At 52.4% G+C, this 16998-nt stretch overlaps 1 protein-coding gene across 8 annotated transcripts in view; it reads left to right on the plus strand.

Moving 5' to 3' along the window:
* The first annotated feature begins 237 nt into the window (after positions 1-237).
* Positions 238-16998, plus strand: part of ENOX2 (ecto-NOX disulfide-thiol exchanger 2) — a 57097-nt gene continuing 40336 nt past the window's right edge. For 5 of the 8 annotated variants that reach the window (XM_087748248.1, XM_087748250.1, XM_009474598.2 and 2 more), the window contains exon 1: positions 15357-15500. Coding sequence is in view for 2 of the 8 variants with exons in the window: in XM_087748251.1 (XP_087604377.1) it covers positions 13447-13567; positions 15357-15500 (265 nt within the window). In the remaining 6 variants the exon portion in view is untranslated. Of the gene's footprint in view, positions 322-13342; positions 14283-15356; positions 15501-16998 lie in introns of those variants that run through there. The other 3 variants (XM_087748252.1, XM_087748251.1, XM_087748253.1) reach the window with 3 other exon arrangements.

A 16998-nucleotide genomic window follows, 5' to 3' on the forward strand; every position in this document is an offset into this window, starting at 1 on the left:
AGGGCGGGGGGCTGCCGCTGGGCCGGGGGCGCGGGAAGAGCGACACTGCCGGGGCCGCGGGGGAAGGGCTGCAGGGCAGGGCCGGCCCCGGCCCCGACCGCGGCTCCGCCACCGCAGGGCAGGGTCCCGGTAACCGGTCCCGGTGCCTCAGCACGTGCGGAGTCCGCCACCGTCCCGGCGTGCTGTGCGCGCAGCGCCCCGCCCCCTTGGCCAGGCGGCAGCCAATGGGCGGCCACGGGGGGGCGGTGGGCGGTGCGGATGCTCGCGGAGAGCGGATGCTCGCGGAGAGCGGCCGCGGCGGCGCCGGCAGCGGGCGGGGCGGTGAGTGCGGGGCCGCGGCGGGGCCGGGCGGGGAGTGCGGGGCCGCGGCGGGGCCGGGCCGGGTCGGGCGGGGAGTGCGGGGCTGCGGCGGGGCCGGGGCCGGGCGCGGAGTGCGGGGCCGCGGCGGGGCCGGTAGCGGGCCGGGCGGGGAGTGCGGGGCCAGGCCGGGGAGCGGGGGAGCCGGGCCTCGCTGTGTCCGGGTGGCGCGGCTCGGCCCCGGGAGAGCCCTCGCCCCTCAGATGGCGGCTCGGGACCGGGCGGGGGCCGGGCCGCTGCGCCCGCTGCCCGCCGGGGGAGGCCGTGGGGAGCGGGGCGGCGGCGGCGGCGCCGGTGTGGGCCTGGAGCGCTGCAGCGGGCCGGGGCGGCGGGGCCGGCCCGCGCTCCGTCTCTGCGGGTCGCTCCTGGCAGGGCCCCGCCGTTTGCGGAGCGGGGGCGGCAGCGGGAGCTCCCCCCGCCCTCCTCCCTCGCCCCGGGCTTCTCCGGCCGCCCCGCAGGCCCCGCCGGGCCCAGCCACCCCCGGCCCGGCCCGCCTCGCCGGGGTGTCGGCCCGCTGCCCGGCCCGCTGGCTCCGGTGCGGCCCGCGCCGGCCCTGCCGACGGGCGGGCTGCGGGCAGCGCGTCCAACGGCAGCCGCACCGGAGTCCCCGGGGCACCGAGGGGCCGCTGCTGGCGTCTCCAGTGCTGCCTACCGCGCTGGCCCCTGGGGTGGCGGGGAGGCTGCTCTGGGGGGGGGGGTCTCCAGGCTGCCTTTGGGTTCGGTGGTAACGAAAATGTCACGAGGTGGTGCAAGAGGGAGGCAGAAAGGAGAATAATTTAAAGAAATCATTGAACCAACTGTTCCGCGGGCCACTTCTGATGCTCCAAGAGCGGCTGGTTTGCAGAGGAGGGGGATAAAGGTGGCAGCAGCTTCTCCCGGGTGGGGTGTAGCAGGTGGGGTGTAGCGGGTTGTGCTCTCTCTCCTGCACACCAGGCAGGCTCAGCCGTGTAGCTCAGCTTGCGCTGGATCCTTTCCACTGCAGCCAGACGCGTCGTAGGAAGCATGGTTGGGGTCGGGCGCGCCCGTGCCAGTAACCACAGCTACCAGTGGGCTGTAACTCTCCCACAGCCCCACTCCATAAAGATCCTCTGACTATGATTCATATAGATGTGTGTGCACACGTTTATTTGCTTCCTTGAGCGTGACACTCAAGCTTTTTTATGTGTTTCTTACTGTCTTAATTATTTTGCTCATGTTTTGGCCATGCGCGTGAGATCCAGCTGTTGACAGCGATGTATATTCAGATCATGCTGTGTAGAAATGCTTTGTTCTTTAGTGCCACGTTTGCTACGTTAGTCCTTGGATGGATTACTCGTTAGTCCACGCACTCTCTAGCTCCCCGTACTTCACCTGCACAGCTAGTTAGACACCGTATTTTTCTGGCCTGCAGAACGTTGCAGCAGAGCTGTGAGACGACGGGTAAAATGCTAAGGCAGCCTGGGGTAGGAGTTTGTCCAGCCAACTCGCACTCCTGCTCACTCCAGCCTTTCACTTGTTTCCCGCTCTGGAAGCTGACCGGTTGGTTTTTCTCTTTCTCCGTGTTTTGTTTGAGGGATTTCGTAACATCTAATTAAAAAGCCCCCTGCATTAAGTTGTTGAAAGATCTGTCTGAGCCACCGTAAGGTCAGGTTTCTTAGTTTAAGGTCATGTTTTTGGTATGGGTGACTTGAGCTCGTAGAAGGGGTGAAGTTCAATCTCCGAGTAATTTAAAAAATAAGGTGTTGCTAGAGAGGCATTCTGTGCACCTTCCAAAGATGGTGTGAGATTTCTGCCCTAATCCCCAACTTTTCTGCTGACATTCTGCCGGTGCCAACGTGTCCGTCTCAAAGCAGCGCTTTCCCGCTGCATCCAGCTGCTCTGCTCTCGGCCAAGACGAAGCCGTTCAGGACCCGGCACTGGTGCTGCCCCTCTGCGAGGCTCTCATCGGGAGCAGCACTCGCCCCTCGGTCCGGGTTTTTGCGCTTGGATTTTCCAATGATCCTGATCGCTGGCTCTGCTGGAGTTTTCTTTGGAAATTCCCTCTTTTTTTTTTTTCTCTTCTTTTCTTCTTCCCTTTTTTTCCCCCGGTAGGTCTGTGCAGTTAGTCCTGCGTCCCTTTGCCTGACAGGTTTCTTCTAGCCTTTCAAAAATATATTTCTGAAAATGTGAGCTTTTGAGCCTTTGTTAGGAAGCAGCAGGTATTGCTCTCCGGGCGGGCTGCGAGCGAGGTAGGCGGCTGGGGAGGCCTGTGAGCGATGGGCTGCCGCGGGGTCTGGCAGCTCCCCTCCGAGCCCGGAGCCGCCTGCTCTGCGCCCTGGGCGATGCAGCGTGGGCTGCTCGCCCCTGTAAATCCCCGTGTTGGCGCAGAACAATTTCTAGACGTTGTGTCGAGAGGGAAGGGGTCTGACAGAGCCGTGCGAGCGTCCTGACAACGCGCCGTGGAACGTTCAGTCGCTTGGCGTGAGGACTGCCCGTAGGGAGGCAGCCGGGGCCGCAGGTCCGGGGCTGTGCCGCCGTGCACACCTACGTGTGTGCGCACACCGGGAAAGGAGTTTTTTTCCTTTTGTTTGGGGTGACAACGGTAAGCAAACGGCACAGCTCATACAGGACTTGATCGAGTCTCTGTGGTTTTGCTGCTGTGGATATGTATTTGTGAAAATACGCCGTTCGCTTGCAAACGCTGCAGATAGCCCTTTGGTGTTAGTGAACGCTGTGTTCTCAGGGTCAAAGAAGAAAGGGACTCTGTGGCTCCCTTTCTTTCTTTTTTTTTTTTTCCCCAGTGCCCTGCTAGAATAATTAGCTTGTCTGAAGTTAGTATTTCTTATGAGTACAAGCTTCCAGAATCAAGGAAAGTGAGCGGTGTGCCTCTTACCATCGCGGATTACCAGAACTTAATCCTTCTGTGCAAAGGCAACTAATCTCAGGCATGCAAACAGGGTTTATTTAACTGCGTGCCAGCGCTTAAAAGCATTGATGTATGAAATCCTCTGCAAATTCAGATGTCCTTGCTGCTAATCGCTTCTCCACCTGCTCGTCCACCTCCGCCCCCCGCATCCCAGAATCTGCCTGTCGGTATCAGTTGCTGGAGACTGATGGTGACACGTGCGGCCACCGGCTGCCAGCTCCCGTCCCAGCCTGTGCTCCGATGCCTGGGTTGTCGCTGCCCGCCCGCCGGACAGCGCAGGGGTAACTTTACCGTCATTAGGACCCGGCTTTCCTTTTGTGCTCGGAGCTGGAGCTCGGAGGCTTGCGTGGAGCCGCGCTAAGTGTGGGAGCTCAACCCTGGGCTCCGTTTTTAAGCAAACGAACAAGCTGGGAGCGGCAGGAGAGCTGGCTGAAATACTGAACTACGATCAGCATCTTGCCATGTTTCTCGTGCAGTACGCAGGTAGCGTATGTGTTTTGTGTGCTGTTCTTGAAAGTGCATTTCTCCGATAGCGTCTTGTGTCGTTCGCATGTAGGATTATATGGAGTTGGCAGAAGTAACTGTCAAAAGTCGGCTGGTCTCATCAGTGTGCCTGGCAGCTTCTGGATCAAACTGATGATTATAAAGCTCTAGGCCTGACACTTAAGCCAGGAGCGCAGTAGAAAAGCGTGCACAAACCCAACAGCAGTTTTTGAAGCTGGGAACGAGTCTCGGAAAGCAAATGGTTGATATCAAAATCTAACTTCAAAGCCTCGGTACCTTCTCTCCTTTCCCTTCCTTGCTGTTTTCTCTGCGTTTTCTAATTGATTACTGCAGATGCTATGTGCTGTGGTTTCTTCTAAAGCGTGTTTCTTTAGAGCAGAAAACAAGCAGTATGTAATCGGATGGCAGGTTGTATCCTGGAATCCTGTTTATTTCTAAACGTGCAGAAGAGAGAAGGGACCCCTGTTCAGGCTGAGCGATACTTATTCCGTGTATTTGCCAATGCTGGCAAAAGGTAAATCCATATTTATAGTAAAGCCTGTGTCAGCCCATTTCTTAAGTTCCTCTTGATGCTGGGTAAGAGAGGAGTTTGATGAGCAGCCATATAATCTACGTGGGCTTTTTAAGTGTATCGTTAAAATGCTTTTAGGTATGTGAAAGTGTCAGAGTACCTGTTAGTAGTTTGTTTTTTTTCCTTTGAGTTACTGGGGAGAGATTTGCGTACCTGCTTTTCATTAACTAGTTGGACGTCAAGAAAACGGGTCGAGTGTCTGACTGGCAGCAGCGCGAGGCTGCTGTCGGAGCAGGCGGTTCCCTCGTCTGGCCCCGGGTGAACGGGTTTGTGGGCCTCTAAAGCCGTGCCAGGCTGGTGGGCAGAGCTCCTGAGCTCCTGCTGCCGTTCGGTTGAACATTCGTAAACCCAGCAGGGAAGATTTTGCGAGAACCTTGAAGTGGAAGCGCCGTTGGGTGCTGTGTTCCTGTACAATCCGAGGAGCCTTGCAGAGTCAGCTGCGCCAACCCGCGTTTTGGGTAGAAGTGTTGCCAGCACGTTCAGCTCTTGGTACTGGGAATGCGCTGTAAAACAGTGCTTTTCAGTTCACGCTGTTGACTATTTCTCATTTCTTTTTTTTTCACTGGTCATTAAGGCAAACGGCCAAGCTCTGTTAGCAGGAACTAGTGGTTGGAAAATGAAGTTGTGTCCAGGGTCTGGCACGGGACCCGGGGAGGATAGATACTTCCCTTGATTTATGCCTGGAACATTGAGATCTTCCCTGTCTCCATCCAGGCCCTTTCTGAAGCTGCAGCCGTATATAGCGTTAGCACAGACCCCAATCAGTACCTGCCCGAGGGACAGGCGGGGCTGCGCAGTGTTAATGCTGTTCAGGACAGCGGGAGGCTGCCGCGCGTCTTCCCGTGGGACACAGCTCAGCAGCTATTTCCAGAGGCGAAGATCACCGGCAGCAACCTGCTGCCCCTCTGTGGGAGGGCTTGCTGATGGTCATTTACGGCTCATCTTGAAGCATCTTTGCTGTTTGTCCCTGATCCATTTTTCTAGTGAGGAATCTTCTAGTCTAAGTTGCTTTGTAAAAAATTTTTAATCACTGCGTTATGGTGGCTCCTGATACCTTGCTCCTAAAAATTCACTCTTCTGAAAATCCCTGGAGATACGTGGTGGGTGTGCTTGGAGGTGAAGGGCACGCTGACGCCCATGCCGCGTATGGCTCTCTAGAAATGCTGACAGCGGTCTGGCACTCACTGAAAACCCTGATTTTTCTCTTCCTCCCCCTTAGCTTCTGCACAGCGCTTCACTGCAAATGCAGAAATCTGCTGGTTTCTGCCTTTCCTGCCTGGCTCTCTACAGAGCCTCAGTAAAACTGGGTACCGCGCCGAGGCTCGCTCCTGTGCTGGCGGTCCCCTCCTTCCTGAGCAGACCAGCTCAAAATAAGCCAAGGATGCTTCGTTAAGTTCGGGGCAAAGGAAAGGTGCTCGTGCCTCACAGTTGCACTGGCCGATTCTGTCAGCTTTTATCCTGCTCCGTGCCCAGGAGAGAAGTTTTTCTGCAGCTTCAGCTCTCTTCTCTGCACATTCTTTGTATTCAAATGTGGTTGGAGCTCAAGCTGAACGACAGTTTGCAGAAATTATGGATGAGAGGCAATTGGTTCTGAAGGTGGCTGCTGTCTGTGGCATTTACCAATATTAGGGTGGAAAATCTGACATAATGAGGAGTTTGTTACTCTAAAGTGCATTGGAAATCTTCTCTCTGGCTTGGTTGAATTCTTGAAGCAAACTCCGTGCTGCAAGAGAGCAGCAAGCAAGGTGCCCGCTTTTTGTACTGCTTCCATTGCCCGCTTTTCAATACTACCCTTTTCTTTCGTGGGTCGTTTACTCTTTCTCCGTCTTGGGGAAGTGAGAGCAAAGCCTTCCCAAGACGTTTTGTTTCTCCTTGTCGAACGAGCCATCGGGTGCCTGCGGATGGTACCTCCTCCCGTCTCGGGGGGCCCTGGGGACCCGCAGGCAAGGACAAGGCTGCCGGCTCCGGGTCGCGTGGGTGCCTCCACCCAGCGCCTTCCCGCTGGTGGCTGACGAGTGCCTTGTCCCTGGCCGTGGGCAGGCTCGTGGGGCGGGCAGCTGTGCACAGGGACTTCTGCTGCTCACCGTGACCACCCTCGCGGAGGTCCGGGCGCGTGTTATTAAGTAAACGGCAGTTTCTGTAGATGAAGGCGACTCGGCGACCATCAGCAGTAGCTCCTGGCTTTCTCTGCTCGCAGAGCCTGGAGCAAACAGGGCAGAGTGCCTGTGGAAGCAGGGCTTGGGATCCTGGCAGTCCTCGATGGAGCAGCGACCAGGATCTCTCGTGTGAGTGGGACCAAGAATAACTGCATCCTCTCTAGTGCTGTTTCTAGACAGCACTACCCAGAAAATGCATTCTTTTTTGTTTATGGCTTGTGAAGGAGCTACTCGGCTTCCAGCCTGTGCCTGCAAGGAAAAATATTCTGTAGTTCATGATCTCAACTTCCATTTTCTGTAACTTCCGAATATTTGTGACTTGTGGAATTCTCGTCTGAGGCTGTATAAGGACAATAGTGGGCTTCTCTTCCAGAGCGCTCGTGCTGTGTGCTCTGCATGCCATCATGAAGTTCTAAATGCGGAGGGTTAGCTTTAAAACCAAGAAAGTCCTCTTTCTACCTTCCGAAGAGGTTTAGGCACTATGGAGGAGCGTGTCAAATGAGAAGGGTAGCTCTAAACCAGTTCTTGTGTTAAGAAATAATTGACTTGGAAGAAAAAAAGCTGTAAATTGGAATGAAGTTTCACAGCAGGGGTGCAAACTTTCCTCCTTTCCTCATGCAGTTTGGTACTGGTTTCGGACACGAGGCTCGATTTGAAGCAATTGCATCTTAGCTCTTTAAATCTTACTTCCTAATGCAAGGATTCACGGGAAGAAGTCCTTGCTCCCTCAGCACTGCCTCAAAGTGCATGGTTGGCCTGCAAGGTATCAACTGGAAAAAAGGCTATGGGAAAGTCAATCGCTTATTCTGGAAATCTGAGAACAATGTAATAATTTTCTCGTCCCTTCGTTGTACCGGTGTGGCTGTTTTAGGATTGCTCTGTAAGATACGAGCGTTGTTACGTGGCTTGAGGTCGAAAACAAAACCAGATCCTTTGGTGGGAACGAAGTGAGGGCTTTAACTCTGCCCTCTTTGCTGATCTTGGTGTGGTCTCTCAAACAGGATGACCTGAGCCGTGGCTTGATGAGGCAGCGAGCCTGGGTCTGGATTCCTGGTACTGGTGCCTTAATCGCGCCCTGTGTGGTCACCTTTGAGCATTAATCTGACACCGTGAATTTGTACCAGCACAAAAAATGTTGCTGCGTTCACGTCTGGGGATCATGTGTTACATCTGTTAGAGAGCATATCTGATTACGTTTAATGGAGAGCCCATAAATAATAAATTTTTTGGAAGTGGCTGGAGCAAGTCCACAGTCCATTCTCCCAGGAGTGTCTCTGGTTGTCTTTATGATGCTTTTGCTAGGTTTTGCCCATGTCTCTCACAGGTAGTGGGTACATCTTGGTAGTTAGAAATGCGTTGTTTGAAGTAATGCTGAGCTGAACGCATCCTCATCCTTTAGGTAGTCATTGATCTCACGCTGGACTTCACCTGGCTTCCCCCAAAAACCGCTCCACTGAACTTTAACTTATGTCCCTGTCACCCTTAGGCAGTTCCTACGACAAGAGTCCTGCGCCTTGGGGGGGAATGACCCCATGCACCAGTACACGCTGGGGACAAACTGCTGGAAAGCAGCTTTGTGGAAAAAGTCTTGCGTGTTCTGGTTGCCATCAAGTTGAACACGAGCCAACAACTTGCCCTTGCGGCAAAGGAGGTCCTGGGCTGCGTTAGGTTGAGCGTTGCCATCAGGTCCAGGGAGGGGATCCCTCCCCGCAGCACTGGCGGGGTCCCACCTGGAGTGCTGTTTCCAGTCCTGGTCTCCCCAGTACAAGAGAGTCACGGGCGTTCTGGAGTGAGCCCGACGAGGGGTAATTAATGTGATGAAGGGATTGGAGTATCTGTCAGCGAGGAGAGTCTGAGCGAGCGGGGATTGTGTAACCAGGAGGAGGCTTGGGGTGAGGGCAGAGGGAGTCTTACCAGTATGTTCAAATACACGTTGATGGGAAAGAGTAGAGATGAAGTCGGAGTCTTCTCAGCGGTGCCCAGTGAAAGGTCAAAGGGCACACATCAAAATACAGGGAATTCAGCTAAACGTGAGAAAACTTTGCTCGCTGTGAGGGCGGTCGAGCACTGGAACGGGTTACCCAGAGGGGTGGTGGGGTCTCCGTCCTTGGCGATGCGCAGGACCCAGCTGGACAGTGCCCTGAGCAACCCGGGGGAGCTGACGCGGCTTTGAGCAGGCGGGTTGGACTAGATGATCACCAGAGATCCCTCCCAGTGAGAAACGTTCTGTGATTTGCTTCTAGAGAAGAGCGCAGTTGGGTTTCCCAGTCAGTCCCCACTCACCTCTCCTGATCCGAATTCTTGAGCAGAGTTTTGCTTTATTCGAGATAGCTTTGGGCCTGCTAGAGATATTCCCGGTAGTTTCAAGTCTGTTTAGAACACAAAAGTGAATTGATGGAGTGCAGGACATCGCAACGTGGTGCAAAATATTCTGTTTGGCTTTGCCTCTTTATCAAAGAACATGACACCAAGGGTAATTCTTTGTCGTTTTTGCCGTGTGTATTTCTTGCCGTGTGTATTTCTTGCCGTGTGTATTTCTTGCCGTGTGTATTTCTTGCCGTGTGTATTTCTTGCCGTGTGTATTTCTTGCCGTGTGTATTTCTTGCCGTGTGTATTTCTTGCCGTGTGTATTTCTTGCCGTGTGTATTTCTTGCCGTGTGTATTTCTTGCCGTGTGTATTTCTTGCCGTGTGTATTTCTTGCCGTGTGTATTTCTTGCCGTGTGTATTGTGCTTTGTGCTTCTTGGTGGGCTGTGGGAACAGCATTAGCAGCGTCATGTCCGACTGTCGTTCACACTGGGTGGGTGGAAGTCTGTGGCTGATCAGCTCTCCGTCAGCGTCACGGCTGGTCTGGCCTTCAGCAGCTTTGCTGTTTCGAGGTGCCCGACTGTAGGTCTGGGATTCGCTTCTCCCCGAGGTGGTGTGTCCGAGCTGGCCAGTTGTGTCTTGCTCTGCAGTGAAGGAAGAGTTGTCACCGCTGGCGGTGGTGCGGTTCCTGCGACCAAGCGCGGGCTGATTTGAAACGTTCCTAGGCGATGGGAACTGTACTCCAAACTCTGGCTGTGCAGGCAGCTGTTGGCTGTGAGGGTAACTTGTCCCCCTCTAAAGGCAGCTTAGGGTGACCCCATCCTCTGCTGCAACGTTGGGTGAATCCTGTTCTGTGACTGTTGGACAAGAGCCTTGCTTTTGGTTTTACGGTGTTCTTGTAATGGCTGCCTCTTTCCAGTGTCTACACGGGGCTCCAGAAGCTCCAGCTGTACACCGCGTTCAGGTTGCTGTTTTATTTCTGCCGGCAGTGTCGCAGCCGTTGTGAGTGCGTCCCTTTTGATGGCATGACTGGATTATTGTCATTCCAGCTCGTGGGGGTTTCAGCAGGACTCTTGCCTGCGGCTTGCATGGGCTGCAGCAGCACGTTACGTTCCTGGCGTGGCGCACTGTGATCGTATTATGCCTGTTTAGCGTTCTTTATATTTGCAACCTATTAAGTAGCAAATTAAAAGTCGGCTTCATAAGCTTGCAGTTGAAGCCTGGGTTGAGATTGAGGGGCTGATTTGAGATTTCCTTACTCCATCTCTTCTTAATGACCTATAACGCCTGGGGGAGACCGTGCTGCAGGCTTGGCCTGCTGCTGCTCATCACCCGACCTGGAGAAGACCCCTGGGAGCTTTGGGACAGCGTCTGTCTGGTCACCAAGCCAGCCGCCGTGTGCCTGTGCCTGGTCGGGAGTGTTTTACTGGCAGTTGCACCGGCCTCCCCTTCCCCTTTGCTCCTCGCCAGCTGCTTAAAGAAGTTGTCGTGAACAGGTTGACCTTTTGGTGCAGGAGATAACTGGGAGGAGAATTCCTCAGGGATGCTTTTAATTACTGAGCTGCCCTCCTGGGCTTTCCGCAGGGCTTGATGAACTCCAGGAACATACCTTTCTTCTCTTTTTTTAATTGCTCTTCAGGTAGCTGCCTTTGGGGCAGTGTTTAATGTCAGCGCCTGAGGTCTGGATGTTTTCAGGTAGAAATGATATAAGAGGAGAAACGAGTACTTCCTAATTACTGTTCAGTTCTCCATCGCCATGGTCTCTCCTCCTCCTTTTATAGGTCTCCTCTTGTTAATCTGCGTGCTGAAAGCAGGGGAGACGTCGCTGGCTCACAGCTGGTCCGTAGCAAGTTGCCCGCTGGCTTGCAGCCGTGCGGTGCTGCGTTTGCGATGGGGAGGCGGTGGACGGTCAGGGTCACGGGGCCCGATGCTGAAGGCTTAAGGGTGTTTGTAGGTCCGTTTCTGCTCCTTCCCCTGTATGTCGGGTTGGGGTTGGAGCCTTTGGTGAGCACTGTGGGTATACTAATCTTAGCAGCACGTTATCCACTTCCCAGGAGCTGCATTAATTTCTGCCCAGGGCGTGAGCTGAATCAGATCACAGGGGGCCTCCGGGGCTGGCAGGGGCGTGCGGGGTGTGCTGGGCAGCTGGCGGGGCGCGGGGCTGCCTCCCCTCGGGCCTGGTTCCGTTGGTTCGGGCGCTTTCTTGCGGCGTGGCTCACGGCCCCGCTGGCAGGGGTGCCGGCTGTACGGCTGTGAGAGCTGCCTTTCTTCCTGTAGACCCCAGGGTTTGTCCTGTAGCTAAGGAATCTGTGTGTTTTGTTTTTGTTTTTTTTTTCCTCTCCCAAAATACATTAATAAATTGTTTTTCGCAAAGAACGCAAGTAGTTTTTCACTCCTCGTTTAGCTCACCTCTGCTGGAGGCGGCTGCCTCCCTCCCCAGCACAGTCGTCGGAGCAGATGCAGCATCTGAGTGCTCCTCCTGTACCGCAGAGCGTAATCAAGCGTCCGAGCTCAAACTGCTGATGGAAATAATGGGAGTAAGTAGCTGCCTTTGCTCTTAGTGGGTCAGAAAGTAATCGGCTGAGAGGTGTGCATTACCGTTCAGGTGCTGGCTAATGCCGAGTGTCTGTACGGCGTGTCGTCTTCGGCCAGAGCAGGGCGTCCGTCCGTTTCGGGCCTGGCGGCACAAGGGTCCGGCTGGATCGCTGCTTGTCCGCGTCCTTCCCTACACCCAGGCGTGGGAAAACACGCTTTCAAGTTTAGTGTTGCCTTTTCCATCAGCTGGGTAATAATAGAGGTAAATCTTACAATTGCTCCTTTTCTGTCATCCCTATTCCCTTGCCGTGCACGGCCTCTCTATTTTTAACCTGCTGCATTTGAGATTTGTTTTCCTGAGCCCTGATGACCTTGGTGATATTTTGACTTTGGGGTCTTTAAGAAACAGCATTGTAGGCGTCTTGCGTAGTCGGGCGTGACTATTGTTGTTGCCAGCCGAATAGTACTTAATTTTTTGGCTGCTTCTTGCGTTCTCACCTTTCAGTAGCTAAGAGAAGAGCTCCTTCAGGCTCTCTGTATCCACTCCCTTGTCTATTTACAGCCGTACACAGCAACCATGTTTATTAACAAGTTCTTGGAAGTGGAATCCTCTAGAATAGAAATCACGGTGCTGCAGTGTGTCTCGAGAAAGGTTTGGTACAAACGCCTCGGCCCGTCGGTGCGTTGAGACGGCATAATTGTCATCTCTGGTGCTCCTGTGGTTCTGCTGACTTTCCCCTCCCGGGAGCACAGGCGTACCTTAGCAGAAATGTAGCTATTTTTATCACTTTATATAGGTCCACAAAAATGGCTTTTTTTCTTTTTTTCCCATTGACTGTTCAGAGTGAGTTTGCTGAGACAAAGATAAATCAAACCGAATATTTTAATGTCCCTTCAGTCTCGCATCCCTGCAAGTGCTGAATACGGCAGAAGGTGGAATAATGAACTCGGTGCTCAGTTAAGGGCAGTATACCTCTCTCCAACTTGCTGTGATTAATTGCATGCTTGAAGCTTTATGCTTGAAGCCTCCAGTAATTTGGAATTGTTTACAGAGCACTTTTTTCTTGTTACCTGTCATTTTAAGAAACAGACCGTTTCAGAGAGCCGGGAATGGCTGGGACCGCATTCTGCTGCCCTATAAATGCGATTAATTGACCATCACCTACAATTTGTCCACCACGGATCTGTGGAGGGTGATCGTCTAAAAGATGGTTTAGCACAGAATTACTCTGGAATGAATGTAATGCCTTGAATTAGGAAATACACTGGGAGCTGCAAAACAATTTTTCTTCAATCTCTCTGGTTCGAATCGGCATAATTAGCTTTTCTCACTTTCTGTAGTGGTTGGTTGGTTACGGATCTGTTTGCCTTTTTGCTCTGTTTCATGGTGTCCCCTAGAGACCCCCAGCCCTGCCCGGTTTTCCGAATTGTCCGTTGAAGCCTTTTGAGCCCACGTGGCTGAATGGAGATGGCCTGAGATCGCGGCGGCTGCTTCCCTCTGCTCCCCGGCTCGGACGCAGCGGACAGGTTTTGCCTTGTTTCTGTCGAGCCATACAGTTGGGCTTCTGTAATAGCAGTTTTATTTTATTTCTCCTTAGAAATGCTCTCTTGTGGTCTTAGAAAAAGCTCCAAACAATACTTTCTCAAATGTCTTTTTTTATAACCCAAACTGTCCATTCCTTTAAAGCTGTCTCATTCAAATGCCTCTTGTGTCAAAAAACCTTATTCCTTTCCCCGCTTCCACTGTGTCCACTACCACGTCAGCAAGCTCTGTTCCTCTCCAATTTTTTCTTCTTCCGTAACTGATTTTTCCTAGAAATCTTTTGATTTTCCTTACAGGGCGACTAGGATCATCTAGGGAGATCCTGTAAGCATTTAAACAACTCGTTCTCCAGCATCATCCTACTACAGCTAACAACATCGGGCATCAAAGCTCTTACAGACGCCTGAAACTGTACTCGGGGTGCTCACAGGAGAGAAGATGGGAGCAGAGACCAAAATCCAGGTTTCCTGCTCCCCACGGGCTGTTCTGGTTCCCCTCCGAGTTTCTCTCCTGGTGACGTGCCCTGGCCCACGTTACTTAGCCTTGCCTCCTAGGAGGGAGAAGGTGGGGATGTAGGCACCTTCTCAGGGATGCTGAAGAGGCCACTGAAGAGGGTTACAACTTGGGTCAGCCAGGTGGGGGAACGTCAGGGACTAAGCTCCAAAGAAGCAATTTCAGGAGAAGAAACCGTCGGAGGACTACAGTCACCAGGTGGTAGGAGTCTGGCAGGACCGTACGCTGTCAGCGTTACAGCTGGGCCTCCTTCCTTGTGCTTGCTCCTTCACCTTATGGGTTTTCTGAAACGTCCTTTTCTTCTGACATGTGGCCGTTACAGCAATTTGTTTTCCCCCTGCAACTTTTTTTGACCGACAGCCTAAGTAGCTATAGGAGTCTTTGGTACCAAACCTTTTGTATTGAGACGACGAGACGTTGCAGCGCACCCGTCTGCCTTCTCTTGACTTGCTCGGTGTTGCTTAAGTGCTTGGACGTCTGGGGGGCAGTGCGAAAGCCGTCGCACCAGCCAGCATTTACTTCTGGCAGCTTTTGTTCTGCTTCATCCTTTTCTCCTTCCTTGTACTTCTTAACTGTTGCTTTTTCTTTGCTTGTGTGGCAAACACACGCTTGGATATTTCTTGTGAAACTTGGGCTCGACACTGAAGTAACTTGTCCTGTGTAGCGATGGGAATGTTTGCGAACGAGGAAAAACTCAAAACCTCCAGGAAACACAAAAAAACTTCATCCGAGTGATCAGCTGAGTAATTTTTGAGTAATATTCAGGCTATTGGTTACTTGATATTTCAGAGTGTGCTTTGTAGTTAGTGAATATTCAAAAAGTTGCACTATTTTCGAAACCAAATTCTGTTCTTCATGGGTCTGTGTGGGCCTTGGTGTCTCCTTCGTCAGGATCCTTCCTGGAAAACGTGAGGTATGTTGGTGTTCCCCAAGATCGTGGGGTATCTCAGCTCATAAGGTGGATGAGGGCTGTTAAAAAGGACAGCTGTGTCTAAAACCAATATACAGTGTGCTGTCAGGCAACGGGCGTCTCGGCGGTGCATACCATCTTAACTGTTCTGGTGTTATATCTTTACCCTAGATTTACTTAATTTATATGGGTCAATCTAAATTTATTCTTGAATAAAGCTAACTCATTGGTAGATCTACTCTGTTGTTAACAAACGGAGCAACAGGACTCGAGGCGCTCTGTCTTTGAGTGCCGTGGCTCTTAAAACGAGCGGATGGAGGCACTGCCACCTCTCCCGCGGCTCTCGTCGGCCTGCGCCCAGCGCGCGGGGTGGGTGGTGGCGGCGTGGGGTGGGTGGCAACCGGGGCAAGTTGGTGCCTGCAGAGGAAAACCTGTCCTGTGCTGCCGGGGAGGGGAGAGGCAACCGGAGCCCTGAGGCTGAAGAATTTTGTCTGGGCTCCGATAGTGGATCCATCGCTTGGCTGAGGAGGAGCTTGGTCCCGTCGGCTGGGTCTGTGAGCTGCCCTCGTCGGGGGTGCACGTTGCAGAGCGCCCTTCCTCGGCTACGAAGGGGGGCAACTGCTTGCCAGGCTCCTTGCATAAAAAATGCAATAGCACTTGTGTTTTTGAAGGTCATCTTGTTTTTTGCTAGTAAATAATTCCAGGTGAATTCACAACTGGTGACAAATTGGGTGAAACTTAAGTAACTATTAAAAATTTATTCCTGGATTGGAAGATATAGAAAAAAATTCGGCCTCTGAGTTTCCAAACACTGTACAACAGAGGGGAGATGCCCCCCTGGTGTACAGTATCAAACAGTTTGATTTGTGTGGGTGTTGGGATTAATGTTTGTGAGTAATATTTTAAAGTGGTACCAGTGTAACAGGCGTAGCTGGGGACAGCAAGCAGGAGGCACAGTTCCTCCAGGGGCCCGAAGGGCTGCTTGTACCTGGGACTGGGCCTTTCTCTTGTTACTGTGATCCTGAAACATCGCAAACCAATTTAAAGAAAGTCTCTGAGTGTATTTTTCTCTTTTAGGCTTAAACCATCTGTCCTTTGATCCTGGCAGCAACAACAAACCTCTGCAGTTCGGGAGCGCGGCTGGCCCGCGGGTGTCGGAAAGCCCAGCCGAGAATGGAGGCGATCCGGGCAAGAAGAGGAAGAGAGCCAGCGTTCCTGCAGGTGAGCCGGCGGCAGCTCGCGCGAGGGAAGGCATCCGCGTAAGCGCAGACTGCAAACGGCTGCTGGGCTGGGGTGTTCGTGCGGGAGGCGGACAGAGGGGAGTGTCGGTGTGGTCTGGTGCTGCTTGCAGTCAGGCCAGTGTTCGTGGTTCCATGCTTGCATGGCTTCGGGTGAGTGCTCGTTGCTGTCTCTGTGCAAAACAAAAGCAACTTTTGTATTAGATTTTTTTTTTTAAGCGTTGTGGAAGCTCTATACCTGTCCCAATACGTTTATCCTTTTTTTCTAATTGGATAATATCTCAATATTAAAATCATGACCATAATGAAAAGCACAAGAAGGCAGATCAGCCTGAATGACTGGAGACACTCATGCTTAAGATAATCCAACAAAAGCAAATTGTTAAATGGACCGTAATAGCTTATGATGTTGTAATATCAGATCTAGGAGTCTTACTGAAGCTGGTATCTAAGAAATTTTCCTTGTATTTCTCACAGAGTGACTGGAAAAAAACCCAGATGGAATAATGTATTTGCAGATTATATTGTGGTTGAAAACTGCAATCCCAGCAGTGTGACCGGGGAAATGTGGCATCTGCTCATGGCGTGAAGATGAGATGTTACGTACGCCGTGTGAAGAGCCGTCTGCGGGACTTAGTTGTGTAGCTTTTCCATAGAGAGCTGCCAGCTGCAGGAGGGGAAGGACGAGGCGGGACCGGAGGCAGCGGTGCCGTTTTGCAGCAGAAGGCCGTCTCGCTGAGGGAGGGCGATGGGCAAAGCATCCAGTTGCAGAAAGGAAGGTTGAGATGTTATTGGCTAGAGAGAAGGTCTGACTGTTCCCCTGAAGAGAAAAATCCTTTCAAGGAAACTTGAAGGAAAAGGCAGAACTTTACAGATAATAGTCCAGCACAGTTTAGGGATGACTTTGAAATGCTGATAGTGAGAGCACAGGAAACGTTAGTCTCTTGACCGAAGGTTTATCCTGTCCTTCTGACGTGTCTCCTTCTCCCTCCCTGTCCTTCCCCTTCTCATTTGTGTTTGAACGAACTGTTTCCTTTACAGTCCCTTGAGAAAACATTCTTTTTTGGTGGCTGCTTTCTATTTTTCTCTCTAGATTATCTCCGGTAAGCTTTTTTTGGTTAGAAATGTCTGGCGTGTTCACCCTTCTGTATCCTCATTTCTTGATTCAACTGAGATGACTTGCCCTAAGACATCTCCTTGCAGCCAAAGCAGGACTCCTTCTCCTTTTTTGAGATCCTGTTGTCTCTGTGATGCAGTCGGCAAGAAGATAGCTTTCTTGTCTCCTCGTAGAGGTTTTGTCCAACTGTGCAACAAGACGTAACTGTGACTTCAGTTTTGCAATGTGTAATGTCATGTGCTACAAAATCGTGGTCTCCCTGTTCTGTGCCAAGAAGCTGTGAGCATCAGAGGTCCCTCAGAGGCGTGACGGCCCGAGTGCTTCCCTTGGGATTCAGGTATGGCATGTGAATGCCTCGCCTTCC

This window comes from Nipponia nippon, unplaced genomic scaffold, assembly GCF_047370975.1.
Source record: "Nipponia nippon isolate SJK-2023a ecotype South Korea unplaced genomic scaffold, ASM4737097v1 scaffold_12, whole genome shotgun sequence".
Classification (NCBI taxonomy): Eukaryota; Metazoa; Chordata; class Aves; order Pelecaniformes; family Threskiornithidae; genus Nipponia; species Nipponia nippon.